Source organism: Biomphalaria glabrata, chromosome 16 (genome assembly GCF_947242115.1).
Source record: "Biomphalaria glabrata chromosome 16, xgBioGlab47.1, whole genome shotgun sequence".
In the NCBI taxonomy this organism is placed as follows: Eukaryota; Metazoa; Mollusca; class Gastropoda; family Planorbidae; genus Biomphalaria; species Biomphalaria glabrata.
The window spans coordinates 5,399,416-5,422,868 of NC_074726.1; the positions used below are offsets into that span (position 1 = coordinate 5,399,416).

The 23,453-nt window shown below is 35.2% G+C and overlaps 3 protein-coding genes across 8 annotated transcripts in view; all 3 read left to right on the plus strand.

Moving 5' to 3' along the window:
- Positions 1-8,670, plus strand: part of LOC106050172 (uncharacterized) — a 46,977-nt gene extending 38,307 nt beyond the window's left edge. For 2 of the 4 annotated variants that reach the window (XM_056014218.1, XM_056014219.1), the window contains exon 8: positions 937-1,186. In XM_056014218.1, the coding sequence (XP_055870193.1) occupies positions 937-970 (34 nt within the window). In that variant the 3' untranslated portion in view covers positions 971-1,186. Of the gene's footprint in view, positions 1-894; positions 1,281-2,186; positions 2,293-4,874; positions 5,105-7,037; positions 7,185-8,185 lie in introns of those variants that run through there. The other 2 variants (XM_056014221.1, XM_056014220.1) reach the window with 2 other exon arrangements.
- Positions 8,671-10,313: 1,643 nt separating this feature from the next.
- On the plus strand, positions 10,314-13,058 carry LOC106050180 (uncharacterized). Of its 3 annotated transcripts, none has more exons than XM_013205126.2 (3): positions 10,314-10,459; positions 10,789-10,905; positions 11,239-13,058. In XM_013205126.2, the coding sequence occupies exons 2-3, from the start codon at positions 10,897-10,899 to the stop codon at positions 12,229-12,231; spliced, it is 1,002 nt and encodes a 333-aa protein (XP_013060580.2). In that variant the 5' UTR covers positions 10,314-10,459; positions 10,789-10,896; the 3' UTR covers positions 12,232-13,058. The 3 variants fall into 3 exon arrangements, with proteins under 3 accessions (XP_013060580.2, XP_013060582.2, XP_055869473.1); XM_056013498.1 differs by lacking the exon at positions 10,314-10,459 and adding an exon at positions 10,547-10,675; XM_013205128.2 differs by lacking the exon at positions 10,789-10,905 and having other exon boundaries at positions 10,339-10,459.
- A 4,333-nt stretch (positions 13,059-17,391) lies between these two features.
- On the plus strand, positions 17,392-22,756 carry LOC106050179 (uncharacterized). The gene is made up of 2 exons (XM_013205125.2): positions 17,392-18,476; positions 20,290-22,756. The coding sequence occupies exons 1-2, from the start codon at positions 17,565-17,567 to the stop codon at positions 21,724-21,726; spliced, it is 2,349 nt and encodes a 782-aa protein (XP_013060579.2). The 5' UTR covers positions 17,392-17,564; the 3' UTR covers positions 21,727-22,756.
- Positions 22,757-23,453: the final 697 nt, after the last annotated feature.

Sequence of the window (23,453 nt, forward strand, 5' to 3'; positions counted from 1 at the left end):
GGAAGTGTTCACCCATCACTAAATAGCGACGTATGTTACGCCGCGGGTTGACTAATATAATATACATTGTTTGTAAGATGGTTTCTTGAGAATTACTATAACACTAATTCATTTACAACAATATAGTAGATAAATCTAAGCTCGAGTAATCAAAGACAGAATATAATTTAATTAGAAAAGAAGTCATAGAAAGTAAAAATACCCTTTCTTCATCTGGGAGAAGTTTTTCGTGCTGACCTTTCACAAGAATTCTTAATAGGAATTCGAACTCGGACACTCAAGCCTTCGCGATGGAAGGCCAACGTAAAAGCCACTGAGCTAGCCAAGTACTTATGAAAATACAAGGTTTTATAACTATCTTTCGTTCGTTTCTAATTTTTAGCCGACGATTTCATTTTTTACACAAGGATTGATCGATTTATGTGTCGTCATGGACAATAAATAATTGTTTCAATTTTCAACTTGATCCAAGATTGGGAAGTGGAAGAAATAACGTGGACAAGATTTCAACCCTCCAGAGTGAGTTAATTTAATAACAATCATCTTCTTTTTGAAATAACGTCTGCATTTTTTTACTATATTAATTTTGTAAAAAAAAAAGTCAATTCAAACTTTATGTTTAAATAACATTGTAAATTAAACATATGTTATTTGTCATAAAAAAAATGAAGAAAAAAATGTTGGCCAGTCTGGCGAAACATAATAAAATAAATTGCTTTATTAGCTCGAAGCGCTCTTTCACTTAAGCTACAATGCCATACTTTAATATGCCAAATTTTAGCTTGAAATAATCTATTCAAAATTTATAGAGTTTCGGCTTTAGTCTTCTGAACTACTGACACCTTCCATTCCTAGTGAAAGTGTAAGCTAACAAGAGACATTTTAAAATTATATTTTAGTCTTTTGTTTAATTATTGAATTTTGTTTTTTTTTTAGCTTTTTCTATCATACCCATTATACACATTTCTAATAATATCCACACTGTGGGAATGGTCCCCACTAGCAAGCCAGACGAGATGGATGATTCTAAATTCACGAGAACCTTTGTAAAAGAAAAGTTCAACATACTCTGCCATTCAAATTTTACGCCTAATTAGCGAATACAGTAGAAAAAGTACTTCACCGAGTACTATTAAGTATATAGTCCTTTGGCAGTAAACACGTTTTTTTACAAGCTGTTTAGGATCGTTTGTGTTCTGTTCAAGTTTTTGTTTTGTTAACCATGCCACGAGCGAGCTCACGTCTGCTTGGCCTAGTCACGTGTTGCTTTGCACTTTTAGGTAACTATACTTATCAAAACGTATTTGATTAATTGTCTTAATTATGGCTAATTATTTTTTAAAAGTGTGTTTTTAGCAATAGTTCACAATTAGTGGCCTTTATAATTAAAAGAAATAGAACTAAACACATTATTTTTTCTTTCCCCCCCAAAAAAACAATACAAAACTATAGTTCATATGCGCTTTCACATTCTCTGTGGTGGTAGAGAAGCCAGGCATTTTTCGTTTGGCGTGCTTATCTTCCAGAGCTGAAGCCGAAGCTTTTTCGCTGTTCAAAGCTTTCTTGGTCACCATCTATCTCCAAATACTTTGGTCAATGGCTATGTCTTCACCGTAATCAACATCAATGACCCTGCTTTGGAGGCCCCCTTTGAATACATCCACATAACGAGGTGGAGACGACCCCGTTTTCCAAATTTTTAACAGCCTTTAAAGATCATTGTCTGTAGAACTCAATTTAGCAAAAATCTTCGAATGTATTAAATAATGGTTGGCTTACTTGTTAATAAATCTTAACGCTTATAGTTGAATCTAACATTTAAATTATATTTACTATTCATATACAATTTACAGGAGGAATAATGTAGTTTTCAAGTTTTATTTTTTTAATGTTCATCTCATACAAATCTTATCTTTTCTAATAACCCAAACGAAACATCGTGTTATATTTTAATGACCCAAATGAAGCACCATAGAATACTTAGATTATGTCATTCTCATAGCATAGCCTACATATTTTTTTTTTGTTAGAAATCTTTAGATTAAATTAATACATTTCCCGTGTCGTTCCAGGCTTCATAATTTTATATTTTTTAACACCAGAATCGGTTCACGCACAAAAACAAATATTAAAATTTCGGAAATAAAAAATTCGTAAAATGTTTCATCTCATATTTCCTTGTTCAGCTGATGCTGTGGTTTGGGATATCTTGAGGACAACGTATGGACCCTCCATGACCGGCGTCTACTTTCAATCCCAACCAAGAACACGCAGCGATGCCTTAGATCAAGGGTTTGTTCTTCTATTTACATGTTCACTTTCATTTAGAACACTTATGTAGAGCACTCATTTAGACCAATAATTTAGATCAATAAATTGTATGAATAGATAAAGGCTATGACTTCTTCTTCCTTATTCTCATTTTCATGTTGTTGAGTTCAGATGACTAGACCAATCTACGAGATGAAATGCGCAGTGCTTTTCAAAATAAGGGAACTCTGCGAAAAGTTTTCTTTCTATTGGGGTGTTTTAGGGCCAGTGTCTTGTTCGGGCCTCTTGATAAAGAGTGCAGTTTTGAAGGACATGGTAAGCATTTTCTGGTGACACTCCACACGGGCAGATTTCACTGGTTCCAATTTTGAGCTTGCGGTACATATGTTGTCTCATTCTGTTGTGTGCGTTCCTGAGTCGAAAGATTAGACGTTGGTATTGACGGGATGGCTCATAGAAAGTGTCCTCTTTCTTGTGATTCAGATGAGACCTTGTCCATTTCTCATTTATTTTTTATACTATTAGTTTCTTCATTTCTTCTGGACAGAGACCACGCTTAAACATTTAAACCTATACTTTGGACTTGAAACTGTTTTTCTTCAAGTTATTTCAAGGTTTACAAGTTAATATATAATAAGCCTACAGCGGTTGCGGTTTAGTTGTGTACCAGTAGCGTAGTGCTAGGAGTCAGCGATCGTCAACAATCAGTCCTACATATTCTTACAGTCTGGATTTGAATTCCGACACGTTCTGAGTTGTGTGTCTCAGATGACAAAAGATAAGAAAGTATCACATAAGTTCAGATGTGGGAAGCGTGGTCGAGAAGCCAAGTTCGCTTTGGCTTGGCTTGACTACCTAGAAGGGGGCTCGAGGTTCGACACCCGACTCGGGCAGAGCGCTGAGCGCTTAAAGGCAACACGGAAAACCAACTGGTCCACAAATGAGATTGGACTAAAAGCGCTCTGAGCATGCTATAAGCATGAAATTAGCGCTGTATAAAAGCCATAATTTAATTTTTTTCTTAACGAAGACCCCCGTCCTGATCTACAAACTTCTATACATTATGTAACTCATCACTTAGATATAAACACCTTAACATTTAGGGTTTTAAGAAACTTACAACTGCCCGGACGTCCCTGGTTGCATGTTAGACTCTGTAATTATTAATTAAAGTGATAATAAAAGTAATATTTAATACCGTTTAGAAAAGAAGTTATTCAAGTTGGGACCATTGACGAAAAATTGGCCACCAACGGACAAGAGCTTTAAGGATCCACTATTTTTACCGGAAGTGACAACAAGGGCAAAAACAAAGCGCTTGGCGGGCGGCCAACGTCCCCCAAATAAACCAGGACCCAACCGACCGAAGAATAGCAGGTCAACCACAGACGAAGGAGTTGCGACATTCACCCGACTGATTACGACAGCACCACGTGACATAAAAACGAGAATTGTTGCAGCCCAGCCCATAAATGGTACTGGTGTAAATGGGCACCAAGGTCTGGTAATTGGAAATGTTTTAAATGACATTTTATGTGGTAACTGGTTCACGACGATATGGTATGTACAACAAGAAATGTCAGGGACGGGGGGCTACCATAGCTGTGCGACTTCACTGACATTATAAAAAATGTACCTACGTTTAGAATCTAAGTTAAGCAAGTAAACTTTGTTTTTGTTTTAATCACTTTTGTAGAACACATTCACAATTCCACAGCCTGCTCAGTGCCGTATGGTCCATTCTCACTTGCGGTGAAATGGGAGAAATTGGAATAACGTTTCCTTGGAAGCTAAACTCAGATGGTGTTGGAATTCGAACTCTAGCCCCCTTGATAGTTAGCTAAGCAGTTTTGAGACACTAAACCACAGATCCGACATCTTAATTATTATTTATTATTTAACATTGGATAATATTTATAATTATTTTAATTATTGTTTTTATTCAGTAAATAAATGTATTCATTTATAAGTTAAAAAGATTTAGTAACTACACTGTCAGGGTTCACTTTAGACTTGGCTGGACTTGGTTCCTGTGGCTCGATAGGGGCTTGATAATTGGTATAGAATTAGGAACAATTAGTACTAAATTATTTAACTCCAACTCCAGAATAACACTAATTCCATGAAATAATAATGATACTTTACTACTTAGAAATCACAAAGAGCACAAATAAGAAGAAATAAACAAAGGGATATAACTCTTGCATACTTAAATAGTACAAAGAAATAACACAATCACTCTCACCCTACCTGCCCCTGACATATACTTCAAGTATTTGTGGAAGCTCATTCAAAGAATGAATAGATATGTAAAAAGATACACCCCCTTCTCAAACTATGTAGGGCAGATGATGTATAGGTCATCTGTTTCTGTGGCCCACGGTTAAGGGTGTCATGTGGCCAGCTAATTAACTCCAACTAATGTTAGGTACCCCTAGAACTGGACGCAGCGGTGCTCTAAATTTCCCGAAACTAAAAATCCCATTTGTCATTTGGATTCGAGCCCCCCTCCCCGGTTCGGAAGCCAAGCGCTTTACCACTCAACCACGACGTTGAAAAGAAGTGTACAGCACAATAATCTTGTACTGTTTGATTTTTGTCAGCTGGACAAAACTTAGTGGCTGTGAACAAGGATCTAAATGGCGAGGTGAACGCTACATCAGGAATGATGACCACACGATAGTGCTGATCTATGATGTTAGCGGCAACATCGCTGGAATCCAAACGGGATTTGAAACTAATGATCCGCGAGGACTAAACGTTACCGCCATGGCAAAATATACTCAAGAAGATGGCGGCTACACCTATGTCACAACCTATTTCGCGGACCCGAGTAAGTATTGTAATAGTTAAAGTTTTAATTGATTTCATGAAATTATAGGTATTTTTATTTCAAAAATTGGGGTTTTTGAACCATTTTGCGCGTGGACCAACTCCGATCTGAAACAAGTCCATAATAATTGAGTAGCATTTTATGGAAATATCCACTATTGAGGAACTTGAACCATATGTAAGCCTCCATACACTAAGTCTCCGTACTTGGATTAATCCCTTACAGCACGGTCCAGGTATCTGGCAGTGTTCTGGTGCTTTGGCAGCCACACACCTCGAAGCACCAAGCACGTACTTACAAGCAACAGCACAAATCCGAGCACTCATTCATCAGAAGTGGTTAAAGTCCTGGGAGGATTCCGACAGAGCCCGTGGTGTCTGGCAGCACATGCGTCACCCAGATCGCGACGATCCATGGTGGCGACTGAGGAGGTCAGGGCAGTCAATTATTGCGCAGTGCAGAACGGAACACTGTCCTATTGGGGCATACTTTGCCCGGTACCGCACGAACTTTGACTTCCGATGCCGTCACTGTGGAGAGAGCGTCGAAACAGTGTCGCACGTCTTGTACGAGTGTTCCCAGCTCCGCGAGCTAAGGGGGGACCTGTCTGAGCAGTCACTTGACATGCATGGTAGCTATGAGGCACTACGCCGGACGGCTAAGTTTCTTGCCAGAGCACTACGGGAGGACTAGTACTTCCTGCTCTGATTTTTCAATAGGAGTTCATCTCAGGCAATGTTCCGGAGCGTAAAGATCAAGACCCCGCGTGCACCAGTTCTATCAGTTCCAAGACTAGTCGTTGTTTTGATTGTGTTTCTGAGCTGAGTTTCTGAAACCAAACTTTGAACAAGTAGAACACACATTTTGGTTACAAAAATGGACTAAATTTAAATCCTACATTATAGATGATTGTAAACTAGTTGTTGACTGCTGTCCCGTCCTTTTATTGGGTACCATGTGGAGTCATTGCTAAAATGAATCTCATCATTAATAAATGAAATCAACTAGAAATTTGGGCTCGTTGAGATTCGCGGTCGCTGCTTACAGACTTCTCATCAACCTCATCCAAGTGATTAATGTGGGAAGCGTGGTCGAGAGGCTAAGTGCGCTTGAACTTGGCTTGTCTTGGGTACCTAGAAAGGGGCTCGAGGTTCGACACCCGACTCGGGCAGAGTTGCGTTTACTGAGCTGTCTAAAGGCAGCACGGAAAACCAACTCCTAGATACCCCCTCCCCCCCCCCCCCCACTGGTCCACAAATGAGATTGGACCAAAGCGCTCTGAGCATGCTATAAGCAACTGTAAGGGAACTCGGGTGAGTTCTTTACCACTTACGTATGGCTCGATAATCTAGGGTATGATTCTCAATTACACTTGTCAATACTTGCTTAACTCAAATACGAACACTTAGTATACATCAACTCTAACTCCTTATATTCATGAATATCGATAATACTTTAATACTTAATAAGGCACACAATTATATAAAAGCTATAATAATAATGTTTTAACATTTTATTTTAAACAAAAGATAACATGTTAATAAACACTTCTACAATATTTTTTTTCTATATCTATAACTTATATACTATGTATATGTATTATGTATTATGTAGCTTTTTCACTTAGTTGTCGGTGGACACATCCTGACTATATAGGTCGAAAGGGGTCCCCTGGTCAAACAAATTTGAGAACCACTGATATATGAGGAATAAAACGGCGGCATTTCTCTGTCAATGTAAGCGGAACGAATAAACCAGTATGTGAAAACAACATATTCCAGAAGATTTTATTAGGAAAATATGGGTTCCGAACTTTCAAGGGAAAAGATATTCACAGTAACTTAATGTTAAACCTTGCATTTCCTTAAAACCAAATGTCATTTAAGGGAGATAATACTATTTTGTTTTCTTTGTTTTCTTTATTTTTGAACAGAACAACTTTGTGATGCGAGTAGGAACGCCTGTAGTGAGGTAGAAAACATCTACTTTCAGAGAGGCTCCTGCGACAATCTCATGACTATTTCTACTGATCTTTCTGCAGTCTCCAGTTGGACGCTAGGGAAATGTTTCCCTAAAATGGGTCTGTTTTCATATTATACCACGCCATGTATATACATCAGTTGCGCGGGCAGGGCGAAATGCTGTGTGGGCAACATCGTTCCGATCGTAAACAATGCCCACACTTTCATTTTGCTTACTCAAAGCCCAAAAAGGAGGCCAAATAATATTAGCAATATATATATATATATATATATATATATATATATACATATATATATATATATATATACATATATACTTTTTAATAACAAAACCTAGGCTATATATGGGAAAGAACCGCACAATAAATGACATATTTTTAATGCTTCAATATTTATTTCCCTTTTCTTTATACACAAATATAATTAATTATACAGCTGATTCCTTCATTATTTTTTTTAAATTCATGAATAGTTGTGCAAAATGTCAGCTTGGTCAGAAAATGGTAAGTAAGAGGTTATCAATTGTAGTCAAACTGAATTTCCATTTGATTGGATCAATAAAAATTATATTATCTTATCTTATATCGTCATCAACATTTGTACCAGACAGACAAAGTGAGTTGATATGAGGTCTAAGCTTTGCAATAAAAATACGTTTCGTGAAGTACTTTGTCAGTGAAATAAAATAAAACGAGGCGATATATTAATAAGGACATTTTTAGTGAAGATATTCACTATAAATTAAACAATTTTAATGACGCTAACTTATATTTTAATTTGCTATAATAATATTACAAAGCACTGCTGTTAATCTTCATAACATGGCCTTTATTCTGCTAGTTATATTCCCATATGTTTACAAATACTCTGTAGAGTAAAAGTCTATTACTTCCTTAATATAGATATTTTTTAGTGCTATATTAGAAAATTTGAATCTGCAGTTCTATAAAGTCCACAAAATATTGTCATATTTATTGTCATGTTTAATTAATTCGTAATTTTGTTAGTATTATATTTTAAGCAATTTAAAACGGTTTGACTAGTATAAATGATGTAATACTATCACATTGAAAAATAGCTTTGATCTCTCTCCCTCTAGGTGTACACTACGCTTACGGCTACACGACCACGTCCTCGTGTGATGATCTTTTCCCCCTGTTTCTCCTCTACGATCAAGGCGTCATGAAAGGAATCGGCTTTGCACTGATCGCCAATTTCACCTCCCCACACTACGAGCACCCGACTTTGGATAACCTGAAATGGATGCTGTACGAGGCGCCCCAATGTGTCAGCACCAGGGTCGTTAGCTCGATTCACATATTCTTAAGCCAGAGCCTTTTGGAGACGACCTGTAAAACGTCTGGATAAATTATCCACTATCACATAATAGTCATAATAAAGCATGTATAATTTCTATAACTCTTAAATAATATGATGTAATCAATGAATTGATCTAACGATAATGAACAAATAATAGTAGCTTTGCTTGTAGCTCCCAGCTATTAAATAAAATATTTGTTCACGAGCGTAGCTTATCGTTGAAGACAACAAATAAAATGGTTTATGTTTTGCAAACTTTACTTTTGTTCTATTATTTATAAGTTTAGGAATATTTGATTATCAGTTGGCCAGATCATGGAGTTATCTGGAATGTGCACTTGGCGTTCTCATCGATCAAGGGCGTTTGTTATAATGTATACATCTTAAATAAAAAAAAACTATATTTTGCTATTCACAAATTGTTAATGTTTGAATTATGGAATGGTTGGATCTAGAGGCTAAGTACGGTTAACTAATATTATTTTTTCATATTTATTGATAGAATGAGAAAAGAAAACCCTCTTCTGGTGGCAAGGAACTGAAAAGTTGTATTCTTTTTATTCGCAAGTCCTATTATATTTTGAAACGCTAAGTTTAATTTATAGAAATATAAATAAAAGATTGAATTGAAGCAGATGCTCTTCACAGCAGCTCGGAAAGCAATTTGTACATTATATTTTGAATTTCGGGATAATTAGGGCGCCCAAGAGTCCGCCCAACTCTAACGGGTACCTGAGTTTAGTTGGTTAAGGTAAAGGCGGTTGGTCGTTGTGCTGCTTGTTATCCATTGGCCAAAAGAAGCAGATGTCCTTAACATACATCGCAAGGTCTGTAAGGGGGACTTTTATTTCTCAATAACTTGGAAACCTAGTTTAAATGTCTGCTTCTTGTAGTAGGCTTCACACACAACAGAACATGAAGTCTATATATATATATATATATATAAGTAAACAGGTGGCAAAGATAGAATTATATAAACTCTTTTATAAAGTCTCATCTAGATCTACATAGGACGATGGCCAATAACGTCGTGAAAGAATAGTCTATACTGCAGGGGTGAGCAGCCTTTTCGTATCAAGGGCAGCATTAAAAAAATTTAGGGAATGTGGGGCCGTATATATATGTATATATGTATATAGAAATATTACTAACAAATTCATACTCAATGTCTTTCAAGGACTATAAAAACGTCTTCCTTGTGATTTTATATTCTTCTCATTGCCTTGCCCATGCTAAGCCAACGGAACAATGGACTATTTTGTTTTTAAATCTTCAAGAACTTGTCGGAACAGCCTGTGGTTAAGACTCCTAGCTCTAATTACTGTGGTCACAATTATATATGGGTGAATAATTTATAATTTTATGCAGCTTTGTGCAAACATTCCTATTTAGAGTTTATGGTTGGTATATTCTTTAAAACAACAACAAACTAACAAACTGTTTTACTCAGTCAAAAAATCGAGCTCCATCACTTGTAACACTTGCCAACTTGTTCTAAGCATACACAACAGTCAACACAGTTCTTCATAGCATTGAATAAATACTGGCCTAAGATTGTGTCTTAGACTGACTGTATTGAAGTATAGTCAAAGTCAATTAGGTTAATCTTCGTTTACTTGGAACTTTTTATAATCATGCTTATTATATATAATGAGACAGTTTCAATAATTTATATAGATATTTAGAGTTATTTTTTAAAATATATTTGCATTCTTTTATGTCTATACTATGGACACACCTTATTTCTGTAGGCGTCCACGGGCCGCATAAAACACTCCTGCGGGTCGCATGTGGCCCGCGGGTCGTAATTTGCCCGCCCCTGGTCTATAGTGATATAAACCTCCCAGCCTATGTTAAATGTAAAGCCAAAGCAAATCGAAGTGTTTACAGTAGGCATAAGTAGTAACGGGAATTCCTCGTACTGCACAATGCTAGAAATTGAAAACATTTCCTAGAGAAACGAGCTCTTTATCTGTTAGAGGGTTGTACGGTAAATCCTTTGCTAAGAGTGATACAAGCTTTTCTTGAAGGCTGAATAGGAATACACAAAATGGTAAGTCCTTTTGTGACGTTTTTTTTTTCAATCCTAACACAATAGCAAGTTAACAACAAACTGGTTTTGGCTGACTTATTTGCCTACGTGTCTATATATAGACAAAACATAAAAAAAACAACACCTAGAACAAAGTTTAACTTGAAAGTACTGTCATTCTACGGCGTGTTTGTTACAGTGTTTTTGTTAAGTCGAATACATCGATTAGGTTCTATGGTATGAAAACAAAATACTTCTATAATTTTAGATAATTAGATTTCTGTGTTTAATTTTATCATCGATTGTAAATATTTTAAATTGTGAAATATTTTATTGAAATGCTTTCACAGGATACTTCTTGTAATAAAGGGAGTTCTTGACAACAAGTTGGATAATACTCTGATCATAACTTTCAATATATTAGCGACAGTACTATCCAAAAGTATTGTATAGCAATTATGGAACAGGTATATCTATATTTGTATTTCATTGAAAAACATATTTTAAAGACTAGGTGGTCACTACTTTTGTAATAATAGTTCTCCATTCAGGCCTTGTGGTCTATAGGGCAGATGGTGTAAAGATCATCTTTTTGTAGGTGAATGGTTAACGAGGATGTCATGTGGCCAGCACAACGACTAAGTGCCTTTACTTTTTCTTTGTAATGACAATGTTTTATTAATTAACAAAATATAACTTCCCCCCCCCAAAAAAAAAATGTTTAAAGTTGGTTTTTCACTACTAAGACAACAATAAATCGAAGTTTTGCCATAAAAGCGTTTTTAAATATTTTTTTTCAGAGGAAATCTAAAGAAGCTACCTTCCTCCTTGTTGGTAATACTGGCAACGGAAAAAGTGCAACCGGAAACTCAATACTTAACAAACAATCTTTCAAAACCACAGCTGGACCATCGAATGCCAGCTCAGCAGTGACCAAAGATACCGGAGTGTATAATGATAGCACCCTTTATGTCATTGATTGTCCTGGTGTCGACACTGAGCGAAGTCCTGACGAGATTTTTTCATTGTCCGTAGACAACATAGAGAAAGCGTTGGAAATGTGCAGCTTCCGATTTTCAGCGTTGTTACTCGTCCTCAAATACGGCCAACGATTTACACAGCAAGAAAGCAACGCTATAACAAACATTCGCGGAATACTGGGACAAAATGTGATACGCGAATGCGTGATTTGCGTACTAACGTACGGAGATAACTTTGAAGCTGATAATGAAGATAATGAAGAGGATTTATCTTTCCTTGATTGGTGCCAGCAGCAAGAGGGAGAGATAAAGAAAGTCTTTCAAGAGTGTATGTACCGCTGTGTACTATTTAACAACAGATCAAAAGATGAGAGTATCAAGAGATTGCAAATAGATAAACTTTTGGAGCTGGTCGAGATAACTACGCCTTATACAAAAGCTATGTACGATAATGCTCAGGGGGATAGACAAAGACTAGCTACTGAAACGCAAGCGCCTAAAATTCTCCAGCAAGCTAATGCAACTATTAAAGAATTTCGTCAGAAAATCCCAAGTTTTGGAGCTTTAAAAGACCCACACAGTTTAGAAGATCAGTTGAAAAAGTTACTAACTGATGTGGAAAATTACAAAGAGTCGCTAATGAGAAAGTACGAAGAGTATGAGTTCGTTAAGCAACCACTACAAGATTTAACGATTCTTCGCATGGAGATCAACAGCAAACTCAAAATCTATGAGCAAAACTTACAGGATAAAATTAAATTAAACGAACAAGAGAAAACCGCTAATTATAGGAAATTTTGTATTATCTTATAAGTTTTTTTTTTATTTCAGCGTTCAGTTTTGTTGAAACATTTTCTCATAAAATAATTATCATACATTTTATATTGTGCTTTTATCTAATCCTACTAAGTTGTGGTGGAAATCCAACTCCGTGCTACTATAGAGCGAGCTTTCGTATATACATATATTAGTGTTTTTTCAGGGAAAAAATGAACGAAATGTAAAAGCGTTATGTATTCATTTATTAAAGAAAAACAATTTATAAATGTTAGTTGCAATGCATATTTTACATAGAACAGTTAACGACTTCCTGTTTCTTGTTAAACCTTAAGATGCGGTAGGTAGTTTAGCCTCTAAACATCAAAAATGTAATTTCATTTTGTATGCATTCATTCTAAAACAGCTCAGCACTTTAAGGGTTAATCAGCATATTGCACTTTTAGATCAGTGGACATGTCCGGCTAGGTGCAACCCCCCTCCACCCTACCACCCCCCGGTCTGGAAAACTTTGCACACAGAGCATAACGAGGCCTCAGATTTTTTATTTATTTTAAAGGATTACAAGAACAAGAAAATGTAGCACATTTGACACGCGTTTCGAAGACGTATAGAGTTCAGAGATGACTGAGAATGTTGCACATCACTGCTAGCTATGATATTTTCAAATCTAGTAAAGAAAAAAAGCTTGTGAACCATAATATTTTTTTAATTTCTTGACAATTTTTCTTTGTTCCATATCAGTGTACTGTGCTCTTTCCATAGCGTGATCTTTTTTATATAACTGAATACACACGCGCACAAAAACTAAATGTCTAAATGTATTTTAAATTCATATATGCAATAAAAGTATCCAATCGAAATATGAGGTTTTTATTAGCTATTGTGAAGTATTGTTTCCTTCTTAAAATATTTAAAACAAATATTTATACATTTCGCGTTACTGTATTGATTTATTGATTGCCTTAATACAGGTGCCAAAAACCTATGTTAGGTGAAAAAATGAAGACTGCATAGTAACTAACTGATTCAGACATAGTAGAAGAGTTTTCATCTGTTCTAATCAATGTCTATAGAGTTTCTATTATTTTTTAAAATGAATCCATAACTATCTTAACGAGTTCTCTTCTGGTGCACCAAGCGCTTAAGGCTAGTTCCATGTTATTTTGTTGAGCAGGCCTAGCGGTCCAGTGTATCAAAACAAAAGGATACTGAATAGATTGCAGCTTCAGCCCGAATTCCAGCCAAACTGAGAGAATGCTTCCAGCAGATAATGAATTAAGGTGATGTCAATGAAAGACTAAAAATTCGTACCTCGTCATTATCCTTGACATTTTAACCTCAACATTTGGAAAAATGGATCAAGTTTTGTGATGTCAGGTGAATTGTTTACAAAATCGAAACATATTTTTCTCCTTATCACCCAATATTACAATAAGTTCATTTTGTATTTGTGGAGATTGGTACGTGTTTGGTCTTGAACTAAGCTTAGTTCAAAGCAAATATTCTCTCAGGGGTGGATCGGACTTGAATTTCACAAACCCCTAGAAATGACCTAGATTTGGTCTTTGTCATTCTTCTTTAACTTAAGTGCCAGATTCTGTTATTTTAGAGTCTAAGGCATTTATGTATAAGCTCTAGATCTAGATGAAACCAGCGTACTGAACAATGGAGTAACAAAATATGCGTGAGGTAGTAAACTTGATTCAACCTGGTTAACAGCTTGCGTTTGATTTAAGAAAGAATATAGGAGATTAAGTAATTATATTCGAAAATTAATTTGTCGTAAACATTTCAAATTCAGTAGTTTGTCTTTGTATGTATAATGCGTTGATTTTATTGAGAAAATGTATCCTTAGTTTGATGCCACTCAACACTTGATGCTCGTGCGGCCAGCACCACTCGCACATGGCTAGCTTCGCCACTGCTTTAACCTGTTATAACTTTCGTCAGATCTATACAGTTTATCAATAGTTAAGTTCCTTTTTCAAACCTATCTATTTCATCTATTTCTGTTAACGAAGGTGTTATGTGGCCAGCACAACGATCAGCTCTCCTTTGCCTTTCCCCAACTACTGCCAGTACCCAGTATCAGAGCTGCGTGGACTCATAGGCGATTTAAACACCCCAAAAATCCAAGTCTTTGCCAGGATTCGAATCCGGGACCCTCCTGTTTGGAAACCAATCTCTTTACCACATAGCCACCGCGCCTCCCTTTATAATTAGTACAAACTATAAACTACGTCATGTGCACTCGTTGCTGTTAAGCCGTCCTGACCCAGAAATGAAAGAAACGTAACAATAGAATGTATTCAATGAAAAGCTAAAAGTTTTATAAACACACAAAAGCTATCAAAAAGACTGCTGTGTGTGCTACAATGCATCAATTGACGAATTGTCTGCAAGGACCTCATTTTTTTTTCTTATAAAATTTTAATCTCATCAACACGAGTTCCTTGGGAAATCATAACACTTGTTCACATTGCTAATCTTATGGAGCTGGCTGTTATGACCTTGTTCTAATGTTAAAACCAATGTTCACGTGACGTGTTTCAATAAGTAAGGGTCTCCTCGTCTCGTGAATTGGTTAAATGTTCTATACGTATAGGCTAGTGAGACATTTAAAGACCTCGGAACACGGGAGCAAACAGGTTGAACAGGATACATGCATGTACTGAGAACAGATATTAGTTTGTGCTTTATTCCATTAGGGCCTCTAACAATAGAGCCATAAAAGTAGGTTGATATTATACATGTTTCTGTAAGTAAAAAAGGTGATGTTAACCTTTTATTAGGTTACCCGCTTTACCTTTCTTTTAGATGCACAGATTCGACAAACTATCTCAAAACCAATGTGTTTTGGAGAGTTAAGTTAAATTATAGATATGATTTATTAACTAAACAATTAGATTTAAGCAAAATTCCATATAGTTTTATAAAGATAAATAACAAATAACATTTGTTTATGTGTACTCTCATCTTTCTATCTCAAGACTACTTCTATATATGTTAGCAACACGAGACTTGTTGAAGTCTTGGGTCCAAGTAGAAATGTCATTTGTGTAGATTTTTTACACAAGCAGTATCTGTATCTAATATAATAGATTATTTGGCAGGTGATTGAATTAACTAGAAAGATAGATAGATTTATTGATTGAAAGATTGATTGATTGATGAGAAAAAGAAAGATAGATAGATTGATTAATTGATTGATCGATAGTAGATAGATAGATAGATAGATAGATATATGGATATATGGATAGATAGATAGATAGATAGATAGATATATGGATATATGGATAGATAGATAGATAGATAGATAGATAGATAGATAGATAGATAGATAATAGATAGATAGATAGATAGATAGATAGATAGATAGATAGATAGATAGATAGATAGATAGATAGATAGGTAAGTAGGTAGGTAGATAGATAGATAGATAGATAGATAGATAGATAGATAGATAGATAGATAGACAGATAGATAGATTAGATAGATAGATAGATAGATAGATATATGGATATATGGATAGATAGATAGATAGATAGATAGATAGATAGATAGATAGATAGATAGATAGATAGATAGATAGATAGATAGACAGATAGATAGATTAGATAGATAGATAGATAGATAGATAGATAGATAGATAGATAGATGGATATATGGATATATGGATAGATAGATAGATAGATAAATAGATAGATAGATATATGGATATATAGATAGATAGATAGATAGATAGATAGATAGACAGACAGATATATAGATAGATAGATAGATAGATAGATAGATAGATAGATAGATAGATAGATAGATAGATAGATAGAATTAAAAAAGCTAGAAAGATAGATAGACAGACTAATAGAGTGAGAAAGAAATTAAAATGATATTGTGATATTGATATTTAAGATAAAGTTAAGTAGGTAATATAGATCAATATGTTATGTAGGAACGATGGTTTTGTAGATGTTTGTTTCAATTTGAACACTCTGATAGGTAGGTCCGAGAAATAAACGTATTAATACAGTATAAATGATTGGATGATTGTGTTGCTTCACTAGACATAGAATGCATGGTTAGAATGTTTGAGGTAAATAGATATTTCTAAACTATTCTGTAGGCCTGCTTGTGACAGTACGTTTTTCTTAACTTGTAAAATGGTTTTTCTTGTGTTAACAAACACTAACAATACTTGGCCTAGATTAATCATTAAAGGAAACTAAGATATTGATCAAAAAAACGCAAAGACTTTCCTGAAAAACGGGATGTAACAACGGGTAATCCCGTCTTTCGTGTGTTGTTTCCCTTAAAACTTTGCTTGGCTTGGAAGGTCTTTCCAACTATTCTCTGAGTGTGACGAAACTGATCGTGTCCACCAATACTTCAGTAAGTAAAGCTGTGTGATTAGGTCCAAGAAATAATTATCACGAAGCAGTCCTCTTGTGACACAAAACTTGCTTTCAAAATGTGAATATGAGTGAAAAAATATAGGATAAATAAATTGTGTGTTGCGCCGCGTGTTTGTAAAGTTGACTGGCACTTGATCATTAATGTTGGTTCGAGTTCATTTTCTCAATAGTCTTTTTAAGCTCTTCTCATTCTATTGAATCAGAACATGATGCATGTAGGCCTTTACTTTCTTCAGGATGTTCGCGAATGAAAAGTAACTTACAATGTACTAGATCAATAGTGCGCATGGAGAAACATGTTTAGACCTCTAGCAAGCGATTATCAATATTTGTTTTTTTTTTATGTAAATTTCATTTGTAAAGATTATTTGTAAGTAAAGCGTCTTTCTGTCTGTCTGTCTGTCTCTCTTTCTCTCTCCTCTCTCTCTTTCTCTCTCTCTCTCTCTCTCTTACTTATCTCTCTCTCTCTCTCTTTTCTGTCTCCCTTATCTCTCTCTCTTTTTTTCTCTAATTGATTAATTGATTAATGTTTTAAGTAATCGAAGTTGTTTTTTTTTTACTTACAATAAATAATTGTTCAAGTATCAATTTGATCCGAGAATGGGTATGCGAGAAATAGAATATACAGTTATCTAAGGTGACTAAACCCTTCATATTTAACCAAACCTGTTAATACTGAAGGATAAATTTTCCTTGTTTTATCAAGAAAAATAATTTATTACACGTCATTAATTGACTTATTGTTTAATTTGTATTATTGATTCATATCTTGTCTTCGCAGATAAAAAAAAAAGTATGCAATGTTTCAACTTGATTCGACAATAGCTGTGGGAAAATAAAGTGTGAGAACTTTTTACCAGAAAGAGTGAGCTTTGTAAAGATATCTTTGTAAAAACAGAGAAATATCCTTTATCATACGCAGGTGTGTCTTACCTAAACGTAAAAAAACAGAAAATGCTCAAGCTAACTTCAACAGAAGCTGCGGGAGGAAGCCAAAATTCTATGGTAACTGCTGCAGATAATCAAAATCCTACAACAGCTGCAAGAGAAAATCAAAATCCTATAACAACTGCAATGGAAAGTCAAACTTCTATGGCAACTGCAGCAGATAATCTAAATCCTATAACAGCTGCAAAAGAAAGTCAATATCCTATGACAGCTACAAGAGAAAGTCAATATCCTATAACAGCTGCGGGAGAAAGTCAATATCATTTAACAGCTGGAAGAGAAAATCAATATCCTATAACAGCTACGGGAGAAAGTCAATATCCTATGACAGCTACAAGAGAAAGTCAATATCCTATGACAGCTACAAGAGAAAGTCAATATCCTATAACAGCTGCGGGAGAAAGTCAATATCCTATGACAGCTACAAGAGAAAGTCAATATCCTTTAACAGCTGGAAGAGAAAGTCAATATCCTTTAACAGCTGGAAGAGAAAGTCAATATCCTATAACAGCTGGAAGAGAAAGGCAATATCCTATGACAGCTGCAGGAGAAAGTCCTATTCAATTTAACTATAATTCTGACGCTTGTAACCAACAAGATGCTAAGAACGATAAAGACAAATTGGAAAAACTTAAAGAAGAGAGAATGGAAATCTCTATCGACGATCACAGTACATCCAGACAATCTACAGTTAGTATACTCTTAAACAAGATCACTGCTGATGAGGAGGAACTCACACAATTGTATATCGCAGCATTGAAGGAAATTAAAGGCGATCCATCCCTAGCACCAAAGGTTTTGGAAATTGAAGAGAAGTTACAATGTTTTCACAGATATTATTCTATCAATCAAAAACGGAAAGACATGGCAGAACCAATAGATGGAGATACAACAGAGAGTCAACCTCATTCAAAGAAGGTAAAATCATGTGGTTTATAGTTTTGTTCATCAGAATTAGATTGGAAAATAACTATCAAACCAATGGTGGCCGTTTAGTTTCGAATTAATAGAACGCGAGTTTAGTAAATCTCGATAAATGCTTAAATTTTAAACCTCAAAATTTGGTCGTTCCAATCTGTCATAAGTTTGGAAATTAATATAGAGAGAGGTCCTTGTTAGCTAAAAAAAAAGGATATACCTTGCACAATCGTTCCTAAAATTAAACTTTACTTTTTTAATTTACGATTAAAAACTCAATTTAGCTTTTCATTTTGTAAAAGAATAAGAAGTAAATAAAAAACACTCAAAATAAAACAAAACAAAACAAAAACACTATTTTAAAAAAAAAAGCTTATATTAAGTATATTTCTTTCAATTAGTATGGATCAGTTATGAGATTAAATCTGTAATAGATCTAGACGGATAATGATAAATCTGTGCCAGGTCCGGACTTAGGCCACTGCAACCTATGCGGTCACAGTGGACCCCGCACTTTCATAGGCCCCGCGCTGAAAAACTTATCTTAGAACTTATATTAAATGGCAGGTTTTCTGCGGCTTCCTGATTTTCCAGGGGCTCCTAGAAATCTCCTGTAATTGCAAGATATACCAAAAAGTCATGAAAATATTCTGAGAAATAAACTAAAGCTTCATTTTTGGATGCCAATTTTACGCGCGATAAAAAACGACATTTTAAAAACGAATGTATTTCTATTACAAAATCTCAATTTCGACCTTATGCTTATCCCTACCCAGACTGTTTTTACCGTTTTGCTTTTGGCCCCGCCATTGCTAGGACCGGTCCTGAATACGGTAACAACTGTGCCAGGATGCTGCTAATGATAAAATGGTTTATGTTTATTTAGACTTATTTACATTTTTGTTCTTTAAACATTAAAGGGGACTAATTCAACTTATACCATTTTATCAGTCAAGGAAAACTTATTTCCCTTGTTCGAGATACAAAACGAAAATAAATAATTACCAATAGTTAATTAACTTGTTTATTATTATTATTATTATTATTATCACAAGAACAAACGTTAAAATCTTCTTCTCAAAAATGATAACATTCAAAATTAAAAAAAAAAAGGTTGTCTGTCTTTATAAACTGTACATCTAGTTTTAATATATGATTGTATACATATGTAATTATCGCATGAATCTAATTTATTTCAAACATTTCAAATTATTTCTTGAATATAATTTGATGACTTATGTCAGTGATAACCAACATAACTCGTCTAGCGTGACATTTTCATTTTTTTACTCTTTATTATGAATATCACCAACGAAAAAGTGTAAATGGAAATTAAATTAACCTCAAACTATTTGATTCAAAACCGGTGGATCTATTGCCCGTAATTTAACAATATTTTATTCGCGGCTAAAATAAAGAATGCCGCTATAGTTGTATAGTAGCTTTTTACTTTCTTTATAAACTAACATGTTGGCTTATCATCATGCTGCACAAGTTTAGATCCGTTCATTTGTCATAGTAGAGAAACGTTAAAGGTCATGGCAACTCTACATTCGATTAAAAAATGAGGGCCCTAATTTAAATATATTTTTCAACTTTTTTTTTTTTTTTTTTTAGAAAAGGAGGAGGGGATTTTCTACATTTCGTGCCGAGATTTCGGTTGGCCGGATAAAACAATTTCGGGGGCTGGATCTTGGGCATCACTATCTAATGTCATGTTAGTTCTATCCGAGTAAAAAAAAAGCATTTCCTTAGTAGGAACAACTTTTTTAAAAACTTTATCTGATACAATACAATTTGATTGTTTCTTTAGATTTGTCAAGAAAATGAACTAACTTTACTTCTGCTGGGAAGTGCTGGTAATGGGAAAAGTGCAACCGGAAACTCCATTCTGGGTAAAACTGTATTTAAGACGTCAGCAAGTACGTCATCTAACACATCAGAGTGCCAAAAGGGAACCGCTGTAATCGGCAGTGACACAATTACAGTCCTCGACTGCCCAGGAATAGACACCGAGAATAGCCCTGAAGTTGTATTTCATTCTTTCGTCGAGTCAGTGAAACAAGCCTTAGAACTTTGCAAATACACATTCTCCGCTGTCGTGATAGTATTAAAATACGGACAGCGATTCACAAAGCAGGAAAGTGAGACAATCAAACACTTGAAAGGCATTCTGGGAAAGGATGTCTTAAAAGACCGCGGAATTTGTGTCGTGACGCATGGGGACAACTTTGAGGCTGACACTGAGGATGAAAATGTTGATTTTATTGATTGGTGTCAAGAACAGAGTGGCGACATTAAAACTTTATTCGATGAATGTAATTTTCATTGCGTCCTATTCAACAACAAGACTAAAAGCCAAGACACCAAGAACGATCAACTGACAAGACTTTTGCAGTATGTACCAAGAGCTAAGCCATACACTGAAAAAGATTTTATTTCTGCCTTCAAAGACCTCAATAAGATGAGACTTGAATATGAAGTGCCTAAAATAATAGAGGAAACAAATGCGTTCATTAAAAGCAAGAGACAAAAATTTCAAGACATTGATTCTGAGACAGACGAAAGTCAAAGGCATGTACAATTAGAACAAATTAAAGATGACATTGCTCAGTATAACCATAATTTGCTTGAGTCGAATGGTGATGAGGAAATGATGAAACAGCCTCTACAGTCGCTGAAGATCTTTTCACTCGAAGTAAATGCGAAGCTGAAAATGTGTCAAGAAAAAAGAAAAAGCATTGGAATAGAAGATATAGACATCGATGCATCACAGTCACAGACTGAGGAGAAGAGACCCCTACAGTTAGTATCTAAAGACCATTTCAGTAAATTTTCTTCAACGGCAATTGCAGATTTACAAGATGCTCTTATGACTGATTCCGAAGACTATGAATATGTGAGTATAAAACCTCCAAGTCATAGTTGTGTTTATCTACAAGAGAATCTCAGCGATACTAACCTTCTTGAGAATTTAGTCCAGGAGTTATGGAAATTTGAATGCAAAGTGAAAGATTTGAAAATTAAAGAAAATGTCAATTCTGAAGATTGGAAACAGTTTAGCTCAGACTTCGCTAACTTTGAGGTGAAAGTAGCAAGCATAAATTTTACAGCGATGGACCCAGAGAAAAAAGAACAATTTGACAACAACAAGCGTTATATTTCTACATTAATTGAGGAGAACACAAACCAAGTGTCCTTAGGAAAGATTTGGTCGTTTTTTAAAACTTTTTTTGGAAAATATTTATAGAAATATATTTTTTTTAACTTCAGTTGCTTTTCCCCCTTCAAGACCTTACTTAATCTTTTCATTTTCAGATGTATTTGTTTTTCCTTTCTGAGAACCTCCCTAGCAGTTTGACGCATCGGGCGGCAAGCTCCCTCCATAGAAATCGGTTACTGGCACTTTCCAGATCATGTCCACTGCTTTTAGGTCCTCCGTGAAGGTGCGGTGCCAAGTTATATTAGAACGTCTCTTTCTTTCCATCGGCCTCCACGTCATTGCTACTATTGGAGCGCAGCAATCCATTCTGTCGGAGGACATATCCCGCTAATCTCATGCTACGCTCGGTCACAATTTATTTTCAGAATTACAGAAGTCTCACAAATTAAGACTAAGGTTAGGTCTTTGAATAATTGATTTTACAACATGTTTAATACACTAAACTAGTGGTTCTCAGACTTTGCTCCGCGGATCCCTAGAAGGTGGTCCACAGAAAGATCAAAATTGTATACATTAAAAATAACTTTTTCGCTAAAGGTCAGCTTATCCGATCCAATAAATTGAATAATTACAGAGTCGCCCATTACTTTTGGTTCACTATGTCTACTTTTTAATCAGGACCTAAACCAAATATTTTAAGACATTCTTCGCTTGGCTATTCCCGACTGGTTATTGATTCCTTTTGGAAGTGGACAAACTCACATCCCAATCACAGATGAATTCATACTAAGAAAGGAGTAACTTATTAAAATATACTCCAATGAGGCTACAAAACAGATGCCAATCTATATCCTGCGATATGGGTCACTGAGCAGACGATTTGATTGTTTTCTCGTCTCTTTATTTGGTACAACATGGCTTCAGTGACGTAGCAGTAAACCACATCACAATTGAAACCGTCTCGATATTTATGTTCGAGTAGATATGTGGTTGCTAGTTACAATCATTGAGTCGGACATTAACACAGATATAAAATCGTCTCAATCCCATCAGAATTATACATTTAAAATTTATTTTAAACAAAATTTATCTTCCAAATAAACACTTCTTCAGCAAATTGTTTTGATTTGTTTTAATTTGTATATTATATACCATGCATGTACATAACTTTTTTTTTTACTTAGGGCTCCGTGGGCAAGTTTTGACTATACAAAGTGTACCCGGTAAAAAAAATCCTTTAAAAACGTCTGTATCAGATTTTATAGCGCAATAACTTTCGGATACGAAATGATTTTTAGGTGGAACATGTTAGACTATGATGTGTAAAGGACTATTTCGATTGTTAAATTAAAATGTGTTAACTCAAACTTGTTTAGGTGTTAATATTTTAAAGATACAGATTTAATTAAAATGACCAATTACACACACACCTCTGTGTCCAAACACCCGTTTGTATGTGTGTAGCAGAACAAAGACAGTCCACTACCGGCCTGGCTATGGAATGTTGACAACAGCAGACCTCTCACAAGCCATAGTGACCTTAGTATTTTGGAATGTTTTATTTTATAACTATTTTTTCTGTTTCTAATCTAACTATTTAAAGCTCTATTTGTAGCTTGGTGGTACTTTTGTGTATGTATATTAATTACGGAGGTGCAGTGGCTGAGCGGTAAAGCTCTAGGCTTCCTAACCGTGGTCACGGGTTCGAATCCTAGTGAAGACTGGGATTTATAATTTCGGGATTTTTGGGCGCTCCACCCAGCTCTAATAGATAACTGACATTAGCTGTAATGAAAGTAAAAGCTGTTGGTCGT

Bases quoted from the DNA above. Each gene is read 5' to 3' on its own strand.
- LOC106050179 (XM_013205125.2), top strand. From the start codon at position 17,565: ATGCTCAAGCTAACTTCAACAGAAGCTGCGGGAGGAAGCCAAAATTCT. The intron at 18,477-20,289 runs GTAAAATCATGT...TTGTTTCTTTAG, and splicing joins GTCAACCTCATTCAAAGAAG to ATTTGTCAAGAAAATGAACT.